Here is a 25,106-nt window from a genome sequence, read left to right on the forward strand (position 1 = left end):
TACTCGCCCGTTATAGCGAACCGAAAGGAAGGCGCAGGCGCGGGATGGCGACATTCCTTTCTCTCGCCGGGCTCCTATCACGTGACGCTCGCTCCGCCGCCCCGCCCTCTTTTTTCACATTCTCGGCGATTTGTGAATGGGCGCGAGCCGGCAGCTCCTGCCAATGAGCTTGTAGCCCGCCTCCCAAGCGGCACGTCTCCGAGAGACCCTTGTTCTCCATTGGACAGAATGGTTGTTGACTGCAGGCTCTAGCCAATTGGAAGCCTATGCGCCATCGGGATGGGCGGGCCATGGGCGGTAGGGGAAGACGGGTTCTGCCAGCGCGTGTGTGGAAGTGCGTGGTCTTCGGTCGGGTCGGTGGGTGAGTGTTGGCCGGGGCTGGTTGCCGAGCCTGGCGTTTTTCGTAGTCTTTTAGAGCGCGGATGGAGCTGTGTGGAAATGGAGGCTGTGGCCGACAGTAATACGCGTACAGACACACATGCACAGATATACACTCATGCACACACCAACATACACAGAGACATGTGCGCACATATCCACACATATATAGACACATCCACACACTTATCTATGGCTAAAGGGAGCGGGAGGGGAATTTGTAGTAGCAGCCTTTTATGCCACCCTGTGTTGGGGCAGCATGTGTGTTTAGCTCTGGGCTTTTCGACAGGCGTGCCCATTGATGTGTGTGTGAGACAGAGAGTTAAGTGTGTAAAAGCGGCAGGTTGTACCTTACTGCGGACTCTTGGGTAACTCACCATTTAGAAACATGTTTGCTGTGTTCTCTGTGAAAGGGAAGCAGGCTTTATTTGAGGCTCCCAACTCACGATGGGTGTCAGCAATGCCTCTGAATATATCAGTTGTTAGTGTGGGGAAGGGGAGTAGCCAATGGGAAAAGTGATATTGGGTTCATATCCTATTTGTGGAATTCACATAATAAAAATGTGGCTGGCGATGCTGAGGTTAGTTAGTGGTTCCAAGTTTTTTATTTGCTAGAAGATTTGAAGCACTTTTTAAAAAAGTAAAGCTCATGTATCCCTGAACTCCCAATTAAAGTTTGTATGCTCTCATATTTTATTTTTATGTTGTGAACATCCGTGTGATCTTTGGATGAAGGCTGGTGTACAAATTTATTCATTTAATAATAATAAATATTAGGATATCCCTTGGCTTATATATGTACATGAACAGGGGGTCTCCTTCTTTGTCCCAACAATAATGTTATTCATTTAAAATAATCATGGTTGTGAAATGCTCATAAATGTGTGACGGCATCATAATACCATAAAAAAGTAACTGGGGGTTTGTACCCTAAAATGTGCTTTCAGCCAGGGCAAATCATATGCCCAGGCAAATGGGAGAGTGTCATCTGAGATTCCAGTGCATCAAATGTGTCTCAGAGCTCCTTGTGAATGTATGGCTCAGATGAGGGCATCTGTATCCAACAAAAATAAACAAGCTGGGGGGGGGGGCGGGAAGTAACTGTAGGTTTCCACACTGAAAGGTGCTTTGGGCCACCTCAGAGCATCCTCCAGGAATTCCTGTAGAATTGTTGATCTGTTAGGTGAACAGAGGTCTCCTGTCAACTCTCACCACCTTTAACCAAGTACAGTTCCCAGCATTCTTTGGAGGAAGCCATGACTCTTTGAAGTGGTGTGATATTGCTTTAAATGTATAGAGCAGATGGGACCTACTATACTAAATGTGCGTGAATACAGGTGTATTGTCTAGCTCCACTGTCTCACCAGTTGCTTCAGAGCCTGACTGAACATCTCCAACTCATGAACACTCTTGATGACATCATCTGTTTCTGCAGTGTGCCCTATTTCCTTCATCTTTGGCAAATAGGCCTGTCATCATAAAATCTATCCTGCGCCCAGCGGCTCTTTCCACTCTGTCATGTGCTGTGACTCCATTCCCTAGCTCTCATAAACTCTTGTTTCAGATCTACTTGAACTTTTGCATCTCCCTCTGTATCTTTTTTTCCAACATACTCTCACTGATTACACATATCAGTCATGTCAGCATTTTCCATCTAGGGTCTTCTTCAGGGTATTAGCTTCCAATCTTCCCATCCGCAAGGCTCTGATGCAGTCATGCTCCTGACAACATTGCTGTGTAAAAGCTATATTTTGTTTATGTTTTCTCAGAAGCTTGATGGCATTCTCCTTAAAACCCTAGGAAAGTGTTTCCCCATTTTGCCAAAGAGGCAATTCTAATTCCCTATGGATAGCAGCATCCTACACTCCTTCCACAGACCTTTTCTTGAGCAGCTGCTCTTTGTCCTCAGTCCTACTTACTTCCAGTCATTTAACCACTCCTAAGCCTCAAAGCATATTCCCTCAAACTTTCAGTAAATTCCCAAAATCTTGAATAAAACCTTTGCTTTAATTCATACAGGGTACACACTTCAAACATTAACCCCAGCCCCTTGAAAGATCTATTCTACATCTTCTTTTGATCTGATAGTCATTAATGTCTCTGCTTTCTGCCACTTGCACAACTCATGTAACCCAAAAATGGATTGCCAAATAGCTTTACATCTCCCCAAAGTTACTGTTTCCTTGTGTATTTCCCCCTGAAAAGCTAGAGCCGCCTGGGAGGGTGCTCCAAAGACACTGATGGGAATTCGACCCTGATGGCTGGGCCTGTACCATGCTGCTTCATCACCAACATTATTACAAGTGGTGTTCTTGATGTCTCTGAGATGGTTGTCCTGTGCTTTAGACTCCTCAGGCCTTTTCATGGTGCCAGATATGATGCCTCAGGGTCCTACAATTTTAGGATGAGGGGTGGGCCAGACTGCAGTCACCCTGGAGTTGAAGGGGGGGAATCTCCCCCTCATAAAATTTACAAAACTATTTCAGACTGCAAGTAGATGGACAATTAGAAAAAGAAAAGTAATTAACAGAAATCAGTTTATCATACTCAGGTGTTCATATGTCACTGGTATTCTCTTACGTTTGCTCAGATGGTGATTCTTTTATTTCCATGACATAATTTTTCAGGCAGCACCTTTGGCTTTTGAGCAGTATTCAGCATGATAACTCCAGCGTTTGAACTGAGTCAGGATCCAGATTTTCTTACAATAACAATCAAAGTACCATATGCACGAGTTTCAGAGTTTGAGGTCTATTTTGAAGGGAAGGAGTTCAAGTTTTATGCGAAACCATACTTTCTCAGGTAAGTAACATCACTTCATTAGGTTGAGTTGAATTGCTTATGTATTGTTTGTCACATTGTGTTAATAAGTGCTCCCCCCCCGTGTTTCTGGGGGCAAGTTTGCTCATTTGTGTGTGAGAGGCAGAAAATCCTTAATATAGGATACATTATGGAATCACATATTGGCTGAATTCAGACTGTGGTTTGTTTTGAGAATTATCCTGGGACCCACAGCGGTACAACCCAGCCTTATTAATCTAACTGGTTTGTGCAAACTACAGTATCCTGTATTCAAATGAGATGAGAAACTGGTTTGTTCCAAACCGTTAATGAATGCTTCAGATTTCCTCCTTATTTGTGCAGAAGAGGGAGAAAGAGAATGTATGAGCCCAAGGCTTGTTGTATTATGTTGTTTTGTTTCAGCAGAAGTGTGCTTACACTTCACCCTGAAGACTTTCTGTGAATGTGTTCTATACACATGTTGTAAATGACACATCTGACATTTATATAGTGCTATTTTGAATGTTAAAAACACCTGGCATACAAACTCAGTATATTCTTGCAACAGCTCCTTAAGAGGCGACAGCATTATCTCTATTACAGAGGGTGGGGTGAGACATCACTTTGTGATTTCATGGCTGAGGTGGGATCTGAACTGGCTCTTGTTTCTGAATTTATTTATTTTTTCTCCAGGCTTCCCTATATTAGATGCCAGCATGGGCATCTGGGGTAACACTCATGCTTGTTGAGCAAGTCTTTTCAGTGGACAATTAGTATTTATTAAAATATTGAGAAAGCAGGAAAGACTAGGCAGAACTTGAGAGGGGATGGGGCCTTAAGGTCATGCATTCACCATTCTGCAAGGCACACGGCAGTTACCAGTGTGGTGTAGTGGTTAAGAGCAGTAGTCTCATAATCTGGGGAACCGGGTTCGAGTCTCCGCTCCTCCACATCCAGCTGCTGGGTGACCTTGGGCTAGTCACACTTCTCTGAAGCCTCTCAGCCCCACTCACCTCACAGAGTGTTTGTTGTGGGGGAGGAAGGGAAAGGAGAATGTTAGCCGCTTTGAGACTCCTACAGGTAGTGATAAAGCGGGATATCAAATCCAAGCTCCTCTTACCTAATCTGTCCTTTTCTGCCTTCATTCTCTGTTCTTCTCGCTACCTTACTCAAATCGCACAGCTTCCAATTGGGCTTCCTTTTGCATTGAAGTGTACATGGAAGGAGGTTTTCCAAAGCCTGGCAACCAGTCCCTGGTTTCCTATTATCCTTACCCCTGCATCAGATATGTAATTAAACACCTTTAATTCCACCCCTCCCAGATTGGCTCTTCCAGGAAGAATTGTAGAGGATGGGAGAGAGAGAGCATCGTATGACGACACAGGTTTGTAATTCTTTTTAATTAAATATCTTCATTTTGAAGAAAGCGTGATATGCAAGATTCCTCTGCTGTTATGTTTGCTTCTACTTTTAGCAGTAGTATAAAATGAAGCGAGCTGTCCTGGTTGTTTCAGAATGTTTTGCTTTGTAGAGATAAGTGGGATGGTTTACGTTTGTTAGACGGAAGACAATGATGCTTCCCATGTCACAATTTTCTTTGTGCAGAGAGCGTCAAGCACAGCCTTATCTAGTGAAATGTGTTGCTTGACAAATTATGAATTTGGGAAGAATGTGCCGTGTCTGTTCCACATCTTCTTAGCTTGGGTTTTTGGACTGATCGAGCAAGACATGTAGTAGATGTGTTTAATTTGTGCCTCTCTCTTGCAATATGGGAGGTGGTGGAAGAAAGCAAAAGCAACTTGCACTTGTTCTGTTTGAAGAGGGGCCTTTTTGAGATATATGAGGCCTAGATGTGGAACTGCGTCTTGTGTGACTTCCAAATCTTTCCACTGGGAGGGTGTGCAGATCCTCCTTTTGCAGGGTTGGGAGCTGAAAATGAGCTGTAATCACCTGTGCTCCTCTTTCTCTGCTTTATAAATGTGTGAAATCATTAATGAATGGGGATGCTTCACTTGCAGGCCTCTGTCCCTGGAGTAATGCAAGCAAAAATGAGAGCAGGCAGGGCTTTTTTTGTTTTTTGTTTTAGTATAGTCTGGCCAGCAGTTTTGCTATTGCTTTTCGAAACACCCTAGTAGTAGCTTATCTGGATAAATGGAGAAATGCCTTTTGTTAACTCAGTCCTTTTCTTTCAAGGGGTTTTTACAATCCATCTTCCCAAGGAAGTTCCCGGAGAGAATTTTGATGGGCTAGACATGTTGACAGCTCTGTTAGCGCCAAAGAAATCCAGATCTGCAAAACCATTAGTCGAAGAGATGGGTTTGTACAATTTTAATTTTAAAAATGGCTCACGGGTTCATTCTCTCTCCTTCCCTCCCTCCCTCTCTAAGTTCAGAGAAACATGAATTTATGTGCTAGATGTTTTACTTGCCCTGCTTCCTGCAAATAGGAATTTAATGCTTTACAATGCTTCTGGTTGTTCATAAAAACACAGGAAGCTGCCTTTTATGCCTTCTTGGTAATCATACCTGCCCTGTGGGAACCCGCCCCCTCCATCAGATGTCAAGGAAATAAACAACTTTTAGAAGACATCTGAAGGGAGCCCTGTTTAAGGAAGTTTTTAATGTTTGATGTTGTCTCGTGTTTTTACTATTCTGTTAGGAGCCGCCCAAAGTGGCTGGGGCAACCCAGGCAAATGAGCAGCATAGACATAATAAAATTATGATTATTGCCTTCCCCAATCAAGTGCTGCCCAGATGTTTTGGATTACAGCTCCCATCATGCCTGACCATTGGCTATGCTGGCTGGGGGCTGCTGGGAGTTGTAGTCCAACCATGCCTGGAGAGCACTGAGATCGAGGGAGCCAGATCAACACTGACACCATCTCTCCAGGATTTCCTCTCTCCCCTTGCATGAGAATGAATGAAGCTTACGTCTGAGTCTCTCCCTTTCAGGTACCCCACCAGCACTATCATTTCATGATGGGAGAGGGAAACGGCGCTTATCGCCTATCTGCTACCACTCCAATTTCTTGGCGCTAAATGCCAAGGTCAAATCCCAGTATGTGCTCTCAGTTGTCACTTTGCAGCCAGCTCTCCCTGAAGTAGGGCTACATAAGGAGAGCTGGTGGGAGGGGGAATCACATCTGGAAACCAATGTGCCTCTTTGGTTTCAGATACCGTATTTTTCACTCTATAGGACACACATTTTCCCCTCCAAAAATGAAGGGGAAATGTGTGTGCGTCCTATGGAGCGAATGCAGGCTTTTGCTGAAGCCTGGAGAGCGAGAGGGGTCGGTGCTATCCGAAGGCTTGTGGATAGCAGCCTGCAGCCCGAATCCCAGGGAGCGCAGCCCTACACACCCCGGGCTTTGGGCAGCTATCCGCAAGCTCCGGGAGCGAAGGCGAGGTTGCACGCAACCTCACCCCCGCTCCTGGACCTGTTCTGGGGGCAGGGTTCAGGGGAAGTTCAGGCTTCTCCCGCCCCAGCCCCATGGCTAAAAAGGAAGCCAAGACAGCGAGCGGGATCCATCCCGCTCGCTGTCTTGGCTTCTGCCAAAGCCGCGTGCAGCCTCTCCCGGCTGGAGAGGTTGTGCGTGGCTAAAGAGGAAGCCAAGACAGCCAGCGGGATGGATCCCGCTGGCTGTCTTGGCTTCTTTGCTCTTTGGGGCTGGGGGAGGGGGAATAAAGAAAGTAGGTGCACCCTATGATGCGGTGCGCCCTATAGAGCGAAAAATACGGTAGTACATGGGTAAAGGTAAAGGTACCCCTGACCATTAGGTCCAGTCGCGGACAACTCTGGGGTTGCGGCGCTCATCTCGCTCTATAGGCCGAGGGAGCCAGTGTTTGTCCGCAGACAGCCTCCGGGTCATGTGGCCGCTTCTGGTGAACCAGAGCAACACACGGAAACGCTGTTTACCTTCCCGCCAGAGCTGTACCTATTTATCTACTTGCACTTTGACGTTTTTTCGAACTGCTAGGTTGGCAGAAGCTGGGACCGAACAACAGGAGCTCACCCCATCGCGGGGATTTGAACGGCCGACCTTCTGATCGGCAAGCCCTAGGCTCTGTGGTTTAGACCACAGCACCACCCGCGTCCCTAGTCCATGGGATGCAAAATCATGGCCCTCTAGTGGCAGTGATGGCTCATTTATCAGAAGGAATGTGTTTAGTGTTAACTCTGGAGTCGTACCTTGGTTCTCAAATTTAATCCATTCCGGGATTCTGTTCAACTCCCAAAATGGTTTGAAAACCAAAGTGCGGCTTCCAATTGGCTGCAGGAGCTTCCTGCAGCCAATTGGAAGCTGTGTAAGCCGCATCGGATGTTCGGCTTCCAAAAAACCTTTGCAAACCTGAACACTCACTGCGACATTTGGGAGCTGATTTGTTTGACAACTAAGGCGTTTGACTACCAAGGTACCACTGTACTTGACCAAACTCCATCTGAAACCAAAGGGGCACATTGGTTGCCGGATGTGAAATATGTTGGCATTATTTTCAGCACCCCACTCCACTAATAATTTCCCCATATATTGCCCAACACACTCTTTGATCTTGCCATTGAGAACTAACCTCACTTGTCATTTCCGGGCACCACTTCTGGGTTCCTGGTGTGTGTGTGTGTGTGCAGTCGCATGCAAATAGAAGATGCATCAGTGGAGAGTTGGGAGTATATACACGTACTTCATTATAAACCTAAAAGTAGAATTCATTATAGTGAACTGGGCAGATTTGTGTGTGATATTGGCCAAGTACTAATCCTGTCTTTTGCTCAGTATCAGTTTTTCTGGTTCTTAGGTTTATATCTCTGTCTTTCCACACAAACAAATGTCCCCCAAGTGAAGGTGCACACTTTCCCGCAGTATTAAATGACATGGTTGGGGCCTCCACCGCACAGGCCTCATGAATATTGTCCCTATTAATCAAAGTGTGTGGATGATCTGGGAGGCAGGGTGAAGCAGCACAATTCCAGTTTCCAATCTGGGGGCTCTGGTGGTGCCTTGCAGAATTTGAGAAGAAATTTTCTGATAGGAAGATTGGTTACCTTTTTTGTCCCCCCCCCCACTACCACCTGACCTCAAAACTTCAGGTGCTGAAAATCAAGAAGAGGAGGAGGAAGAAGAAGAAGAAGAAGAATTTGACTGGGAAATTGAACAGACTCCTTATGTGGAAAGCAAAGACAGCCCTTTATGTTCGCCTTGCACCTATGGATTTGGAAATCTGAAATCGGGAGTTTTCAGACGTCTTCAGGTATGTTCAGGTATTTAAAAACAAACAACAAACCCATCAACTCTTCCAATAGGCACAGCTTCTTCCCTCAGTCCCCAATCCAGAACGAAATTTGAAACGCATTACATATCAGTGTGAAGGAAATCCTCATGGCGTTGCTATTGAAATGGAATAAAACCAACACACAAACATTGATATCTGGGTGGGTCCCACAAATAAATGTGTGATGTCAAGGCAACATGGCTGTTCACATTCATTGGGTAGCATTCAACGAAGTTTTACTCATTGAAGTACCCGTTGAAGTTGGGGCTAGCTTAGTAACTCATTAAAATCAATGGGTTGAAACTTAGTTGAATACCATCCATTCTTATAAGCAAACTATATGTTCGGAACTACCTTGAGGTTGGGCAGTGGCCCATTTGAAACAACCCATACAATGTGAGCCTTAACTTTTGAGGTGAAATCCTCTGTCTTTAACTTTGGCAGTAGGTCCCATGGAGTAAGGCAAAGGGAGACTGCTTCCATTGTTTTCTGCTGCGTTCTCTCCCATAGCCTAGAACTCTGTGGAGCAGCTTTTCAGGGGGTAGTGAAAAATGCCTTCCCACTCTGGTTGTCTAGCAGGAAGACTCTGTGAGCTGGAGTTCTGTTCGTGGGAACTTTAAATGCAAACCCTTGCAATGATTAAACGGCAATCATTACCAAAGGTGGTGTATTCTGATTGTAAGTGCACTTTTTGCTGACGCCATGGAATTTTTGTATAAAGCCCCACATGAGTGCCCCTGGGGTTCATGATGTTTAATTGTACATGATTTTGCATTGCGTAATTGGCCTGATGCAAAATTTTCACATTTAGGGGAAGGTAGCCCATCTAGGTGAAGGAAAACTCTGATCCTAAACCTCCATTGCCTTACAGGCAGGGGCTCCAGCTCCTGGGGGCCGAGCTCTTTTGCGCCCCCCAATACCTTTGGGACGGGGGCTACCCCACCCCCCATGTCCAAAAAGCATGGAGCTGAATGTGGCACTGCTTCAGTGGCCAGCTCCTTCTCACCCTGCTGCAGAGGGGAAGGAAGGTTGAAGTAGCCTCCTGGTGGTGGTGGCACTAGCATAAGGAGGCTCCTGCCAGTTGGCAGGCTTGCACCCTGGGGAGGTCGCTTTGGTGCTGCTAATGCAGTGGTTTGACTTCACCCCTGAATACTCACTCCATTGTCTCTTGAGACATGGATGCCAATGTTCAGAGGATTTCCATGGTCTGAGATAGTGTGTCTTCAGTTGAAATTTGTGGAAGGTGCTTAGCAGCCTGTATTGATGAAAAATGGCAGTTAAATATAAATCTTAGAATCGTGTTGTCTCTTCTTAGGTGCTGCAGGCTTTCTTGTTTTTTTTGGTTTTGGAAAAAAATACATGATTTTCTCTGTATAAGCAAAGAGAAGAATCCACACAGCGCAGTTCTGTGTGAAGAATACAATCCAGGAAATGGAAGTATTGTGTTAAATGAACTGTTAAGCTTTCTTCATTATGGAAGCAGTGGGGTTCTGTAAATACTTGTTCTCAGGCTCCTGTTTTCAAACTTGTTTAGGAGCAATGTGAAGGTGCTTCTTGCGGGAGCTTGCAATATTTTCAAATAGGCTATAGCCACGGGTGGGCAGATACCAGCAGAGGTGGTTCCCTTGGACCTCAAGCTCCTTGACCATTTTCAGTAGCAGCCTCACGTAGAGCTCGTTGCATAAATTCAATCAAAGTTTACTTGGAATGCAAACGACTGAGGCCAGACAAACTCAGTCCATAGCTGGGCATAGTGCCATTGCTGGGTATATACACTCTTTACCCCGATACCATTTGAGATGAACGTCACAAGTTTTCTGCCTAAACCTTTAACAAAGTCAATCCCCCTCCCCTTTTACAGGTTTGCTTATTTGTTTGTGGTTGTCTTCGCAGGATGAACTTAATGATGTTATCGATATAAAAAATCCAGACGTGACCTCTGCAGCTGAACGCAGAGAGAAAAGGCTGGCAGCAGAAGATGCCAAATTCGATCCTGACCATTACCTGTAAGTCCTTGCATATGGCGTGTTTCTGCAATATCTGGTTGACCATCTTGTCCTCATTTAATAGAAAGTGGATCGAAGAGGCCTATTTTTTAAATAGGAAATGAGTGGTTTCCGTATCTCCTACTATTTTGCCTTATGCTGCATTTTAGACTATCTTTATGTATAATTGCCACGGAAGCTGATGACTGATATGATTCAGGTTTGGGTTTTCTGAGACTCTGTTAGAGCCAAAGGCCAGCTGAAATTCAAGCTGAGTAGACATAACTACTGCAGAACGTCATCAACGTAAGGAACCCCACGACTCCCTGAAATTACCTTTCTTACTCCACATAATAGAGTATAATAATCTTGAGTATAGTACTCTAAAGTGTAATAGGTGCAATTGATCCACTCTGGCCAAGAGAAAGAAACAGGGTTTTTGCTGCATATTTCAGCTGTTCGCCCTTGAGAAATGGGATACTAACTTACATAAGGGTTGCCTCTATATCAAGTCCACTGGTCCATTTATTCCAGTATTGTCAACAATACTGGCAGTAGAGATTGCTTCATTAAGACAAATGAGGCACTGCCCCACCAACCTTAGTCCCACCCCCTCAGCCAGCTCCCACCTGTCTGCCTTCTTACTTACAAGCAGCTCAGGGTGACACTGCTTGCTTGTTTCCTCCCCCTTCGGCCCAGTGTACCTATTGCCTTGCGTGACATCTTTGGGAGGAGAAAAGGCTGAGGAGTAAACCCTTCCTTAGTGGAGTCCCTAAGACAGTTGGATGGTGCCTGGTATGCCTCCTTCCAGCAGCTCCTGCAGCCAAGCTGGTGCCAAACGTATTGCTCTGACTTATTTTGGACTACATCAGTGAGGCCAAGAGGGAAGTATTGTCATCTGGGCAACCCAGGATCTCCATACAGACCGCCCAGGGTGCGCCCAGAGAGTTCACTTCAGTGCTGCCAATGCAGCAGAAACAACGCAGGAGGCAGCAGTTATGATTTACCAATCTCTGCAAGCCACAGCAGGGGCTGTGCTTCTCCAGCGGTTTGACTTTACCCCGTGAGGCACACTCCATTGTCTCTCGCAACAGATGGAGAGTCCCAGTGTTGATCTTGTAGAACTTGGCAGGGAGGATAATGGGGATGAAACTAGGATGAGTGGACTACATCTGCTCCCTGTTCTGTCTGCCTCCATTGTGCCCTACTCGTCTCAATGGACTGCAGTCACCACTGCTACCTGCGATACCTGGTGATTGAACCTGGGTCCTTTTCCAGGCAAAGCATGTGCTCTACCAACGGGCTACAGCCCTTCTCCCATATCTCACTGTGTTACGCTATTTAGTTGCACGGACAAGGGGTGGGTGGAACAACAGATGTGACTCTTTAACTTTGTAAGGTGGGGTACATTTAAATCTGCACAAAAGTCTGTACCTTTCCTTCTCTCCATCCTCCATTCCGGTGAGCAAGATATAACTCACTTGCATTACCCCTGTAGCAAGATACACAAATCTCAGGTGGGTCTGGGAGTCCTGCACCTTTAGGTGTGTAAACCTTGCATGCTACTGAGAAGCTCAAGGAAATGATGATTACGTATTATGATTATTTGGCAACATACACGAACGACTAATTTTGGACCGTGATGCAGGAATCCTTTTATCTTTCCAGTGCTGACTTCTTTGAAGATGAGACTATTCACCATCTGTTGAAATATGAGCCTTGGTGGGTTAAAGCCTCTAGAATGAAGATGGATTCCCAAGAAAGCCATCCTTTGAACGAGAGCAGACAGGCAGTAATTGGTAAGACCCCACTTTCCAGATCTTCTGTGGATGTTGATGGACAGCTGCAGGCCTCTTTAGTGGGTATTTTTCAACCAGGTATTTGCTCTCCTTTGCAAAAAAAAAAAAAAAGGAGGGACTATGCAAACATCCCTCCCCTTCTTTTTGAAAGGACTGCCAAAAGTTTGCTTGAGATTTTACGGCACAGTAAGAACAGAGAAAAGAACCATTGGGAGTGAATTGCTGCTTTGCTCTTCCTGTTTTCCCAGAACCCTTCCTTTCGCTCTCCCAGGCCAAACAAGAAGCCTGAGTACCCTTAGAAAGGATCCTAAACATAGGCAACGTTTTCCTGCTTTTTGGTTTCTCAGTCTCGGAGCTGGTCTCGTATACTGTGTGGTGTGACTGGCGTGGGTTCTGCACAACACTGGACCAGTCCCAGAGTCTGCCTAGCAACAAAGTGAGAATATCTTAAGCAGAGAAGGGTCAGTGCACAACACTATCAAGAGGGGCAAGAACCCATTTTCACTGTATTTTCCTAGTGTGCTCAAGCAGCCTGTTAGGACCACTGCACATTTATGAACATATAAAGTTAATGAAATCTATTTGCAAATTCAAATTTTCGTTTGACATTTGTCTTAGCGGTCGAGTTAAACAGCGACTGTGGTTTCATTTTCTTGTTGCTGTGCTTTGACTAAAAGCTGTTTTCAAATTGGGTGATACTGACAAATGTGTCTTTTTCCTATCTTCCTTTGGTTAACTGTACTGAACGACAGTATTAAGGACTGCTTTATCTGCCCTACTATAGTTGAACCATTGACAGTAGAAGTACTTTCTGTTCTTGCCAGATATCTCGTGGTGAGGAAAATTAAACTTGTACTATTTAAAGAAATCTTAAAAGCAAACCGTTATTAGCTTTTGTTTGTAAAGGCATTTTGGGTTGCAAAATCTGAATAAGAAGCACACATTAGAAAGTTGTTGCTGCTGCTGCTGCTAAAATCTGTATATGGCCTATACCTGCAGGTCTCAGGATGGTTCACAAGATAAAATTACAATATAAACACATAAAATACATAATAAAAATAAGAATAAAAACAACCCAATAACATTTCCTCAACCCATTTTGTTAGAGGTAGTGTTTACCAATGGAAGTCATGGATCATTCTTCCATGGGTACTCTAGAGAGGAAATGGATGAGCATTTGTGGGAGATAACTTCTGGCAGTTAAATAAGTTGAAACAGGGCTTGTGAGGTCCCTCATAATTCTTACAGTGTGTAACCTTGATGCAGGTAAAATCTGCAGAAGGGCTGTTAAGAATAAGGGGGCTTTAAAAATGCATGACGCCTGTCTCCCCTGCTGTATCGCAATGCTTCATAATAAAATGCATCTGAGCCTGACTTGTTTTATAATAGATGAAATTCTTACTGTAATGCTATGTGGTGAGATTTACTCTTCAGAAGAGGCATTGCACCCATGTCATGTAATACAATTGTATGGGTGACATTTTGAATGGTTATCTGCGGCACTTAAATAAAGCAAATGGCATTTTTTTAAAAAATTGATTGCTTTTGTAAATTCTCTTTATTGACAACAGTCACTGTAACTGCAGAGGCTTTAATATTTTCAGAAAGAAATGCAAGGGCTGATTATATCAGATTAACAACATTTTTTCCCTTTGGAACCTGTAATGGTTCTAGGGGTTGCTTGTGTGTAAATCAACGCCACCCTTGGCTGGTTGCCTGAATGAACCCTTTCTGTCTGGACAGCCACGCGCCCGTGGCTGTCTCAATCGCTGGCAGAATCCGTTAGTGGGCGTTTCTTGAACTTCTTCCAGCAAAGAAGCTCTTTGACGCTTAGTCTCCTCCTAGCCTCCCTGCGCGGAAGCCTTCTGCGCAGGGAGGGTGTGGGCATCGGAGGACCCATGCTCTCCCCACTGGTTCCCGGCGAGGAGTCTTGGAGCCACCTCGCCGATTCCCCCATCTGCCCCCCTTACCCAAGGTTACAGTGTGTAACCTTGATGCAGGTAAAATCTGCAGAAGGGCTGTTAAGAATAAGGGGGCTTTAAAAATGCATGACGCCTGTCTCCCCTGCTGTATCGCAATGCTTCATAATAAAATGCATCTGAGCCTGACTTGTTTTATAATAGATGAAATTCTTACTGTAATGCTATGTGGTGAGATTTACTCTTCAGAAGAGGCATTGCACCCATGTCATGTAATACAATTGTATGGGTGACATTTTGAATGGTTATCTGCGGCACTTAAATAAAGCAAATGGCATTTTTTTAAAAAATTGATTGCTTTTGTAAATTCTCTTTATTGACAACAGTCACTGTAACTGCAGAGGCTTTAATATTTTCAGAAAGAAATGCAAGGGCTGATTATATCAGATTAACAACATTTTTTCCCTTTGGAACCTGTAATGGTTCTAGGGGTTGCTTGTGTGTAAATCAACGCCACCCTTGGCTGGTTGCCTGAATGAACCCTTTCTGTCTGGACAGCCACGCGCCCGTGGCTGTCTCAATCGCTGGCAGAATCCGTTAGTGGGCGTTTCTTGAACTTCTTCCAGCAAAGAAGCTCTTTGACGCTTAGTCTCCTCCTAGCCTCCCTGCGCGGAAGCCTTCTGCGCAGGGAGGGTGTGGGCATCGGAGGACCCATGCTCTCCCCACTGGTTCCCGGCGAGGAGTCTTGGAGCCACCTCGCCGATTCCCCCATCTGCCCCCCTTACCCACTGGTGCTACGCTGATTTCCTTCCCCAGAAGATGTGCTGCTTCTCTCCCTCCCGGGACGCTCTCCGGAATCCCTCTGCAGCCCTCCCTCTCCCTCTGGCTCCGATGGCAGTTCCCTGACAGAACATTTAGCCAAAAGCATGAGGCCACTTGCATTAGATTACAACACTTACAGACTTTCTTATAAGTCATATTCAAAACAAAAATAAAATAGCTTATCTTTGATTTTTTGATTATTATTTTTGCCTTTTTTGGTTTGCTATACTTTATTTCCAAGTTCTGGGACAGGGTGTGTGCCTATCGCAGCTCTTAGCTGTTCTGCTTTAGCTTTCGTGCAATGCATCTGTTTGCTTCCTTGTCTCTTCTTCCTTTGCTTCTTTCTGCTCCAGCCTTCCTACACCAGGCTGCTGAAAAGACTCCCCCCCCCCCCAAGTCAGCAGAAATAATAGTGTGCTGCAGGTCGCCATCATTATTGGCTTTGTGACCAAGTATCCCTCCAGTAGAGGGCGCTTCATTCCTTTCGCTGACAGGCCAAAATTTCCCTTCGTTCCATTATGCAAAGCAAGTCAAACAAATTCTTTACATAAGCTTAACTAATTACTTGGCTTTTCTCATGGGGTTGGGGGAAGGAGATGGTTAGCCTTGCTCCGCAAACTGAAGCCTTGCTCCCCAAACGTCAGGTGAAAGGATTTAACTTCTTTTAAAAGTCACGTTTGGCTTGCCTAACAGCAGTTCATTTTTATTTGGTTTCACAATGCAGAATTCTAAAGCTCTGTTTCAGGCGACAAGCAGTCTTCATAAGCGTAGGCAGCCACATGCATTTAATATATCATTTACATGCTCTGAGGTAATTTATTTTGTCTCCTAGTAATCTATCATGCTTACTAGCGATCAGTCTCCGATTTCCTTTTATAGGAGAAGAAAAATGATGCTTTTTTTTCTTTTAAGGCCTCGTCTTTCTCTTTGCATCTATGGCTGCAATCCTATGCCTGCTTTCCTGGGAGTAAGCTTCCTTGGAACTTGGTGGGAATTACTTTAGAGTAGATATGTGTGGGATTGCCCTGCTGCCGCCTAAATGAAATGTTCACGAGTCTCACTCTTATTTATTAGGTCCTTGGATTTAATGAAAGGGTTAGTGTTCTGCATCCTATACATTCAAATGTCTTTTGTGATAATGATAGGCAAAGGGATTTTGGAAAGGTCCAAAAGTTATGGCCACAGATTGAGGTGGCCTAGACCAGGTTGCACGTGTGACTATCCTGTAAGGCTGAGCTGGTGGTCCATGTGGTACAAAGTAAAGGTCTAGGTATGGATTCTGCTTCCTTGAGTCCCATGTTTCTACACCATTATCATTGCTTGCCTTTTTGTTGTTGCCCTAAAGTGGAAGTGGGGAAACTGTGCCCCTCCAGATATTGTTTGGACTTCAACTCCTATCACCCCCAACCTTGGGACCACGGTGGTTGAGTCTGATGGGAACTGAAGTTCAGCAGTGCCTGGAGGGAACTGATTCCTCATCCCTGATCTTGAGGAAATAGAGCACCTCATCTTTCATACCAGAGGCACTTCCTCCAGTATAGTACAGTGGTACCTCGGGTTACATACGTTTCAGGTTACAGACGCTTCAGGTTACAGACTCCGCTAACCCAGAAATATTACCACGGGTTAAGAACTTTGCTTCAGGATGAGAACAGAAATTGTGCTTCGGCGGCGCAGCGGCAGCAGGAGGCCCCATTAGCTAAAGTGGTGCTTCAGGTTAAGAACAGTTTCAGCTTAAGTACGGACCTCCGGAAGGAATTACCGTATATTTCGGCCCATAGGGCACACTGGCCCATAGGACGCACCTAGTTTTTTTGGGGGGAAATAAAGAAAAAAAATTATTTCCCCCCCAGGCGCGGGGCTGGGGCAGGGGAAGCCCAAGCTTTCCCCAACCCCAGCCGCCAGAACAGGCAGCTCTTCACAAGCCGTGGGAGAGCTGCGCAAAGCCTGAAGCCTGGGGGGCGCTTCGGGGTGCAGGCTTCGGGGTGCAGGCAGCTCTCTGCAAGTCGTGGGAGGGCTGCGCGACTTTGTGCAGCTCTCCCACGGCTTGCCGATAGCTTCCTGAAGCCTGGAGAGTGTGAGGGTGCGCACCGACCCCTCTCGCTCTCCAGGCTTCAGGAAGCTACCGGCAAGCCTGGGGAGCCCGCGGGAGTTCCCGCAGGGCTCCCTAGGCTGTGGATAGCAGCCTGCTGCCTGGAGTACGGGGCGCCCTCCGGAGGGTGCCCCGTGCTTTGCGCAGGTGTCCGCAAGCCTTGCGAGCCCGGCGGGAATTGCTGCGGGCTCGCAAGGCTTGCGGATAGCAGCCTGTTCTGGGGGCTGGGGTCAGGGGAAGCTCGGGCTTCCCCCACGCCAGCCCCGTGCCTGGGGGGGGGGATATATATTTTTTATTCATTACCCCCCCCCCAAAAGGAGGTGCGTCCTATGGGCCAGTGCGTCCCATAGGGCGAAAAATACGGTGCATGGTTTGGAACGAGGCCAGGAGGAAAGGAGAGGAATATGTATCTGTAAGAAACATGCGAACTGTGTTTCTCCAGAATAATCTCCAAACCTAAGGGAGGGGAAACTCAATTTTTCTACCTCTTCTGGATTGATTTATTTCTTCTGTAGTATAAATGAATCATAGGATTGTAGACCCCTGAGGGTCATCTAGTTCAACCCCTGCAATGCAGGAATCTCAAAGCATCCATGACAGATGGCCAGCCAACCTTTGCTTAAAAACTTCAAAAGAAGGATACTCCCACCATCTTCAAGGGGAGTCCGTTCCACTGTTGAACAGCACTTGCAGTCGGAAAGTTCTTCCTGATGTTTCTTTTAATTTGAATTCATTGGTTTGAGTCCTACTCTCTGGTGCAGGAGAAAACAAGCTTCACCATCTACCATGTGACAGCCTTTTAGCTATTTGAACATAGCTATCATATCTCCTCCCAGTCTTCTCATATCCAGGCTAAACATACCCAGTACCCAATTCCCTCAACTGTTCCTCATAAAGCTCCGTTTCCAGACCCTTGATAATCTTGACTGACCTCCTCTGCACAGGTTCCAGCTTGTCTACATCCTTCTTAAATTGTGGTGTCCAGAACTGGCAGGTGTGGTCTGAGCACAGGTGTGGTCTGAGAATAGAGTGGTACTATTACTTCCATTGATTTTGACACTATACTTGACACAGCCTAGAATAACATTGGCTTCCCCCTGCTTTTTTTTTGCTGGTGTGCACTCGTGTTAAGCTTGTGGTCCACTAAGATCCCGAGATCCTTTTCACATGTACCATTGGTAAGCCAAGTGTCCCCCATTTTATATTTGTGCAGTTGGTTCTTCCTGCTTAAGTGCAGAACCTTACATTTCTCCCTCCTGAAATTCATTTTCCGTTTTGGCCCAGTTCTCCAATCCGTTAAGGTATTTATTTCATTTCATTTGAGAATGATTTGATAATACATTTCGACATATCTCAGTATTACTAGAGTGGCTGGGGCAACCCAGCCAGATGGGTGGGATATAAATAATAAAATTATTATTAGTAATATTATTAGTCCTTGAAAGAATTTAGATGTAACTAAACCATGAGCCTGGGACGCGGGTGGCGCTGTGGGTAAAAGCCTCAGCGCCTAGGGCTTGCCGATCGAAAGGTCGGCGGTTCGAATCCCCGCGGCGGGGTGCGCTCCCGCTGCTCGGTCCCAGCGCCTGCCAACCTAGCAGTTCGAAAGCACCCCCGGGTGCAAGTAGATAAATAGGTACCGCTTACCAGCGGGAAGGTAAACGGCGTTCCGTGTGCTGCGCTGGCTCGCCAGATGCAGCTTTGTCACGCTGGCCACGTGACCCGGAAGTGTCTCCGGACAGCGCTGGCCCCCGGCCTATAGATGTGAGATGGGCGCACAAACCCCAGAGTCTGTCAAGACTGGCCCGCTCGGGCAGGGGTACCTTTACCTTTACCTTTTAAACCATGAGCCTAGGGCTTGCCGATCAGAAGGTCGGCGGTTTGAATCCCCCACAACGGGGTAAGCTCCTGTTGCTTGGTCCCTGCTCCTGCTAACCTAGTAGATAAATAGGTACCGCTCCAGCGGGAAGGTAAATCGTGTTTCCGTGTGCTGCTCTGGTTCTCCAGAAGCGACTTAGTCATGCTGGCCACATGACTCGGAAGCTGTACGCCTGCTCCCTCGGCAAATAAAGCGAGATGAGCACCGCAACCCCAGAGTCGGGCACGACTGGACCTAATGGTCAGGGGTCCCTTTACCTTTAGATCTTCATTGAGGCATTCACTTGAATGCACAAAGTGCTAAACTGGGATGCCCCAGCAACAAAAATTGCAGGCATGCTGACATTCGCACATACAAAAATAAATTTTTCTTCCTCTAGTAAAGGTAAAGGTACCCCTGCCCGTACGGGCCAGTCGTGTCCGACTCTAGGGTTATGCGCCCATCTCACTTAAGAGGCCGGGGGCCAGCGCTGTCCGGAGACACTTCCGGGTCATGTGGCCAGCGTGACGAAGCTGCTCTGGCGAGCTGGCACCAGCGCAGCACACGGAAACGCCGTTTACCTTCCCGCTATAAAGCGGTACCTGTTTATCTACTTGCACTTAGGGATGCTTTCGAACTGCTAGGTGGGCAGGAGCTGGGACCGAACGATGGGAGCTCACCCCGCCGCGGGGATTTGAACCGCCGACCATGCAATCGGCAAGTCCTAGGCACTGAGGTTTTACCCACAGCGCCACCCGCGTCCCTTTTCTTCCTTTAGATGTCCTTTAATCAGAATATCCCTTCTATTAGCATCTTTCCTTATCTCTAGCAACTTAAAATCGTGTCTGCAGTTCAGTTATTGCAGCATGTTTTGATTTTTAGTTTTAGTACAACTTGCATGTGCATTTCTAATTTTCAGCTTCTTCAGGTAATTGCTATGCTGTTTCATACGTCTGTTAAAAGAAAAGAATCAGAGCTTGGTCTGTGTTTTTACCCCCCCCCCTTCACTCAACTATTGACGCCATTTACATTCAAAGGGATATACCTGAAAGTACTTGCATTGACTATTTAAAGGGAGCAATCTTTATCCAGTCTAGATTTCAAAATAATTGACAACTACAATAAGTTTTGAAGCGAGGGTGGAACACGTCTTGAAGGGATGTCTTTAAAATCTAAAACATTTGCATTAGTCATCTATCAAAGGTCTTGCATTAGGGAATTGACTGCTAGCCTGACTTGTTGATCACTAGCAGACTCGGATATGTTTTGTATAATGTGGTTCTGCTTCATTTGATCTAAGGCAAATGACATAGGACAGACTGACGGTCCATCTAGCTTAGTATTTTTCCCATTGACTGGCAGCATTTTTCCAGGGTTTCAGAAAGGGAGTTCTTTTTCTAGGCCTGCTAAAAAGTGCTGGGGAGTGAACCTAGGGAGCTTTGGCATGCTCTCTCATCATTGAGCCACATTCCTTGCCTGACCTATGTGTTACATCTTCCTTGCTGCCAGACGCTTTGCTACCACATCCTCTGCTTTTAGGCAAAACTGCTTCTGGTGTGGTCTCTTTCTCAACTGTCACCTAGGAGCAGCCATTTTGCCTGGCAATAGCAGAGGGAAAGATGGGAAGGAGGGACACTCCATCAGCTCTGCTGACCTTCGGTTCCTCATTTCCCTCAGCTATCTCCACTTGAGCCGATTCTTTATAAGAGTTTCGTGGGCAGTATCCAGCGAACTTGTTCCCTCAGCACAGGGATTTACCTTTCCAAGGTGGGACTTTGCCCCTCTTCTTTGTCTCCCCAGGTGTGCCCCATTCCCTCCCCAGAACTGCTCCAAAAGGTTGGGGAAACTATGTAACTGGTGTGTGTTTTTTTGGGGTGTGTGTGTGCATTATGGGGGAGATTAACGGGAGTTGTGTTACACAAGTGGAAATCCTTGCAGTGATGGAACAAGTTAGTTGGACACCACTCTGTACCTTGAAAAACAGGTACCTGAGTTTGTTTTTAACTTCCTCCCTCCCCATGCCCCTTTCCTCTAAACGTTGGGCCTTTCATATTGTAAGCCTGAGTACAGGAACTGTCTTTTAAAAAATATTATTATTAATTTTTTTATTATTTATGCACACCCTGGGCAGCTTACAGCACATTAAAAATTGCAAAACATTAGACATAAAAAAATTCCCAATACAGGGTTGCCTTCAGATGTCTTTTAAAAGTCAGATAGTTGTTTACGGGTCAGAAAAATTTCCTTGACATCTGATGGGCGCCACTACTGAGAAGACCCACTGCTCTGAAGAGTGGGTTTATTTTTAAAAAATTTACACACTTTGAATACCTGTGGAAGCGTCTCCACCCCCGTCGTTCTGCCCAGAAACTGAGGTCCAGCTCCGAGGGCCTTCTGGTGGTTCTCTCACTGCGAGAAGTGAAATTGCAGGGAACCAAACAGTGGGCCTTTTCCACCAGATGTCAAAGAGTTAAACAACTGTATAAATTTAGTAGCCCTGTTTCAGGAAGCTTTTAATGTTTTATTCTTATTTTATGTTTTGCTTTGTATTTTTGTTGGAAGCTACCCAGAGTGACTGGTGCAACCCAGTCAGGTGGGTGGGGTGTAAGAAATTTATTATTATTATTATTATTATTATTATTATTATTATTATTATTTACTGAACAGAAATCAGATTGACATATGTCACTGTATGCAAGAGAATGGAATAGTTGCAGCTTTTTTGACTGCATGTGGTGCAAGTTGAGAAGGAAACTTCTGTTAATTCTGAATGGATGCAGGCAAGCAGGTGCTGCAGAAGCCAAATGGTTAATTCTGAATTTAACACAGGAGTAATTCTGGGGCTTGGGAAGAAGTTCTCATCAATACTACCCTTGTTAATTCAAAGTATGTGGTTTTTAGTGTGGCTATGGATATAGTGTGTTAAAATAACCTCTGTGTGTGTGGGTTTTTTTGGTTTTTTTTAGTTTCCTTTACGGAAGATGAGAAAGAGCAGCTAAGAAAATTCACCAACAGAACTTTCCTGCTTGATAAAAGAACCTGTCATCAAGTATATCTGAGCTTAGTTGATATACTTCTGGCTTATTGCTATGAAGTCTGTGCCACTGAAGGAGAGAAGAATGTGAGTTCCTCCCCTCTACTCCCCTGTATGAAACTTCAGTGAAGTGGATCCGCTAGAATAGCTACAGGGAATTTCTCTGTCATCTGGGAGGCAGGGCTTTTAAAGCGGACTTTGTTCCTGGCGTTGAAAGCGCAGGACCGAAATGCTATATCACTAGGGTGGTTTGCCAGGCAGCTGTTTGAAATTAACAGTCCAAAGTGTGAGGTATTCTCTTCTCTTCTCTCTCTCTCTCTTGGATGCTGCTACGGCAACTCTGCTGAGCTGTATTTAGCAGTAGAGGAAAGGAGGAGGAAATGATTTTACAGCTAACAGCTGAGGGATCTTCATTGTCCACATGTTGAATTATTTTATTTTTTTTTCTTTTCTGGGGGACAGGTTTTCTTGGATGCTTTCTAGACTCAGGAGCATTATTTTGTTGGACGCAAAGATTATTTGTTGAGAATTACTGTTCTTGAGGCAAGGCACCAAGTCTTCTGTAGCATATCCTAGTCTAGTGGTTCTGTGCTTAAGAACAATGGGCATTTGGGGAGACCTGTTGTGGGTTACCTGGAAATACGATCTTTGGAGACGGAGAGCTAGAGGTGAGGGTTTGGGTGGGAGGAGGACTGAGGAAGCACCAGGACCTAGAAAATCTGGATGTATGTAGACAGGTAAGACCTGGAACAGAGACTCAAGCCAGAGAACTGGCTGATGGAAAATGTTCACAGTGCGTAGAGGGTAAGGAGAAATAAAGGTCCAGAAATGGACATGCCACACATGTTCAGGGAGATAGTACTGACCTAGGTGCTCTAACTCTTAATTATCTCCCCCCCCCCATCATGGTTCTCTAATGTCTAACATCAAAATATACAGAGGGGGAAGGGGAGAGGGATTGAAGTTGGATAGTATCTGCAAATATATGGAGGAGATCTAAATGTGCTTTAATTGAACCAATATATCTTGCAGTTTTCAGTTTCTTAGTTCCTGTGCAAATGGTTTCTTTTTACAAACACAGTGTTGTGTTCTAATTTGGTTTCCTGAACCCCTCCTTCTCAGGTTGAGTCTCCATGGAACATACGAAAGCTGAGTTCAACTCTGTGCTGGCTGGAGGTAAGATGAATTATAACAAGTTTATTGATAGGGCAATACATGTTAAACATCTGGAAAAGGTTTACTGCTACCTTTCACCCTACCCCTTCTGAAGTGGATATTTCTTCTTAGGTGGGGTTTTGATTAGTAGTATTTTATTGGTTCTCCCAATGCCATCTCTACTTGTAACTTCATTTGTATTGTTATACTATCTCTTAAATCTTTGGAAATACAACTAGATTGAAAACAGGGATTTCCCTTCTTAAGAGGACCTTCCTAGACCAAAAGTGTTAGATGCCCAGTTATAACAACTGTCGCACAGGAGTGAATATCCCCTTTGGGGACAAAGGACTTGAGAGGGCGATTCTGGTTTTAGACCTGGTCATGACACTGAAACTGCCTTGGTTGCCCTGCCTGACAGTGGTACCCTTCTGGAGTAGCTCTGGAAGTGATAGAATCAGAGAATTGTAGAGTTGGGAGGGACCCCAAGGGCTGTTTGGTCCAACCCTCTGCAATGCAGGAATCTCAGCTAAAGTGTCCATGACAGATGACCGTCCAACCTCTGCTTAAGAATTTCCAAGGAAGGAGAGTCCACAGCCTCCCATAGGTGACCATTCCACCATTGAATAGCTCTTACTGACAGAAAGTTTTTCCTGATGTTTAGACAGAATCTCCTTTCGGGCCAATGTATTACATTGGTTCTACTCCTACCTTCAAGGCTGTTTAGTCATCTCACAAACTTCCACCTTGTCCTCTGTGCTATTTACCATCTTCACTGAAACTGCTGGGAGCTGTCATCAGGAGATTTGGAGTGGAGTGTCCTCAGTATGCGAATGATACCCAGCTCCATCTATTCATGCCGTCCGAATTATGGAAGGCAATTCAGGTGCTAGACTGCTTGGGTTGGATGTGGGCCAATAAATTGAAGCGGAATCCCTTTACGCCTTCCAAGTTCTTGGATTCAAGAGTTGGGGAGATGGCCTGTCCTGGAAGGATTAGCCTCAACTTGAGATAGCTAGCTACAAAACAGTGAAGAAGGTTTCTCTTCTTAGGCAGTTTGCCCAGATTTTAATTTTACTCTTAGTGGAGAATGGCAAACATATTTGCTCTTTCAAAAGGACTCTTAAGGTATATTGCTTGTTGAAGCTGCTCCATTCTCTAATGTGTTGTTCCTTTTTAATTTGAAAACGGTTTTAAGGGATAGCTGTGTTCTCTTTGAACGTAACTGCAGCATGGGAGGAAGGAAGAGAATACCTGTATAAGTTCACCCTATGAGTATCGTGCAAATATGAATTAATCAGAGTCTCTCATAGGAGTGGGCCCATTTATGAATAAATCCCAATTGTAAAACTTAATGGATGGAAGGTATTTCTTTTCCTTTTAGGCTGCGGGGATATATTAATTCCCCGGTTAGATGACAAGAAGCCTGATATTTTAGATTTCAGGCATATTAGTTAACATAAAATCAATAGAGGTCCTTGTGCTGAGAGCATCAGTCAAGTAAAGCGAAAGTAAGACTCTGCTCAATAAGAGCTTCCGATAATTGCTCTGCCATCATGGCCAGAACAGAAGGGGCAGATGATTTGCTGCGTTTTACAGGACATTGGCAAATATATTCCTCCTTGACGTTTTTAGAATGTTAACTTAATAGCCGTCCTTATTTCGGTTAATCAGGGTATATGCCCTGTGGCCTGCTGAACTGTGGGGATGATGGTATGGGGTCTGTAGATGAGGCTTAGGGGCTTTCCAATATGAAACCGAATGGGAATTTCACTGGCAAGACAACGCTGCCTGTAATTTCATAGGAAAGTAACAACCTGCTGTTTCCTTTTGTCTTACAACTACTGTTGAAGTACAGTGGTACCTCGGGTTAAGAACTTAAATCGTTCTGGAGGTCTGTTCTTAACCTGAAACTGTTCTTAACCTGAGGTAACACTTTAGCTAATGGGGCCTGCCGCTGCCGCATGATTTCTGTTCTCATCCTGAAGCAAAGTTCTTAACCCAAGGTACTATTTA

At 45.3% G+C, this 25,106-nt stretch overlaps 1 protein-coding gene across 1 annotated transcript in view; it reads left to right on the forward strand.

Annotated features, from left to right (window-relative positions):
* Nucleotides 1–224: 224 nt before the first annotated feature.
* Nucleotides 225–25,106, forward strand: part of SHQ1 (SHQ1, H/ACA ribonucleoprotein assembly factor) — a 62,963-nt gene continuing 38,081 nt past the window's right edge. Inside the window, exons 1-9 of the mRNA XM_082209738.1 lie at nucleotides 225–361; nucleotides 3,006–3,180; nucleotides 4,482–4,543; nucleotides 5,353–5,475; nucleotides 8,245–8,405; nucleotides 10,320–10,432; nucleotides 12,080–12,210; nucleotides 21,868–22,022; nucleotides 23,058–23,111. Of these exons, the coding sequence (XP_082065864.1) occupies nucleotides 3,038–3,180; nucleotides 4,482–4,543; nucleotides 5,353–5,475; nucleotides 8,245–8,405; nucleotides 10,320–10,432; nucleotides 12,080–12,210; nucleotides 21,868–22,022; nucleotides 23,058–23,111 (942 nt within the window). The 5' untranslated portion in view covers nucleotides 225–361; nucleotides 3,006–3,037. The remainder of the gene's footprint in view (nucleotides 362–3,005; nucleotides 3,181–4,481; nucleotides 4,544–5,352; nucleotides 5,476–8,244; nucleotides 8,406–10,319; nucleotides 10,433–12,079; nucleotides 12,211–21,867; nucleotides 22,023–23,057; nucleotides 23,112–25,106) is intronic.

This window comes from Podarcis vaucheri (genome assembly GCF_965113315.1).
Source record: "Podarcis vaucheri genome assembly, chromosome: 2".
Classification (NCBI taxonomy): domain Eukaryota; kingdom Metazoa; phylum Chordata; class Lepidosauria; order Squamata; family Lacertidae; genus Podarcis; species Podarcis vaucheri.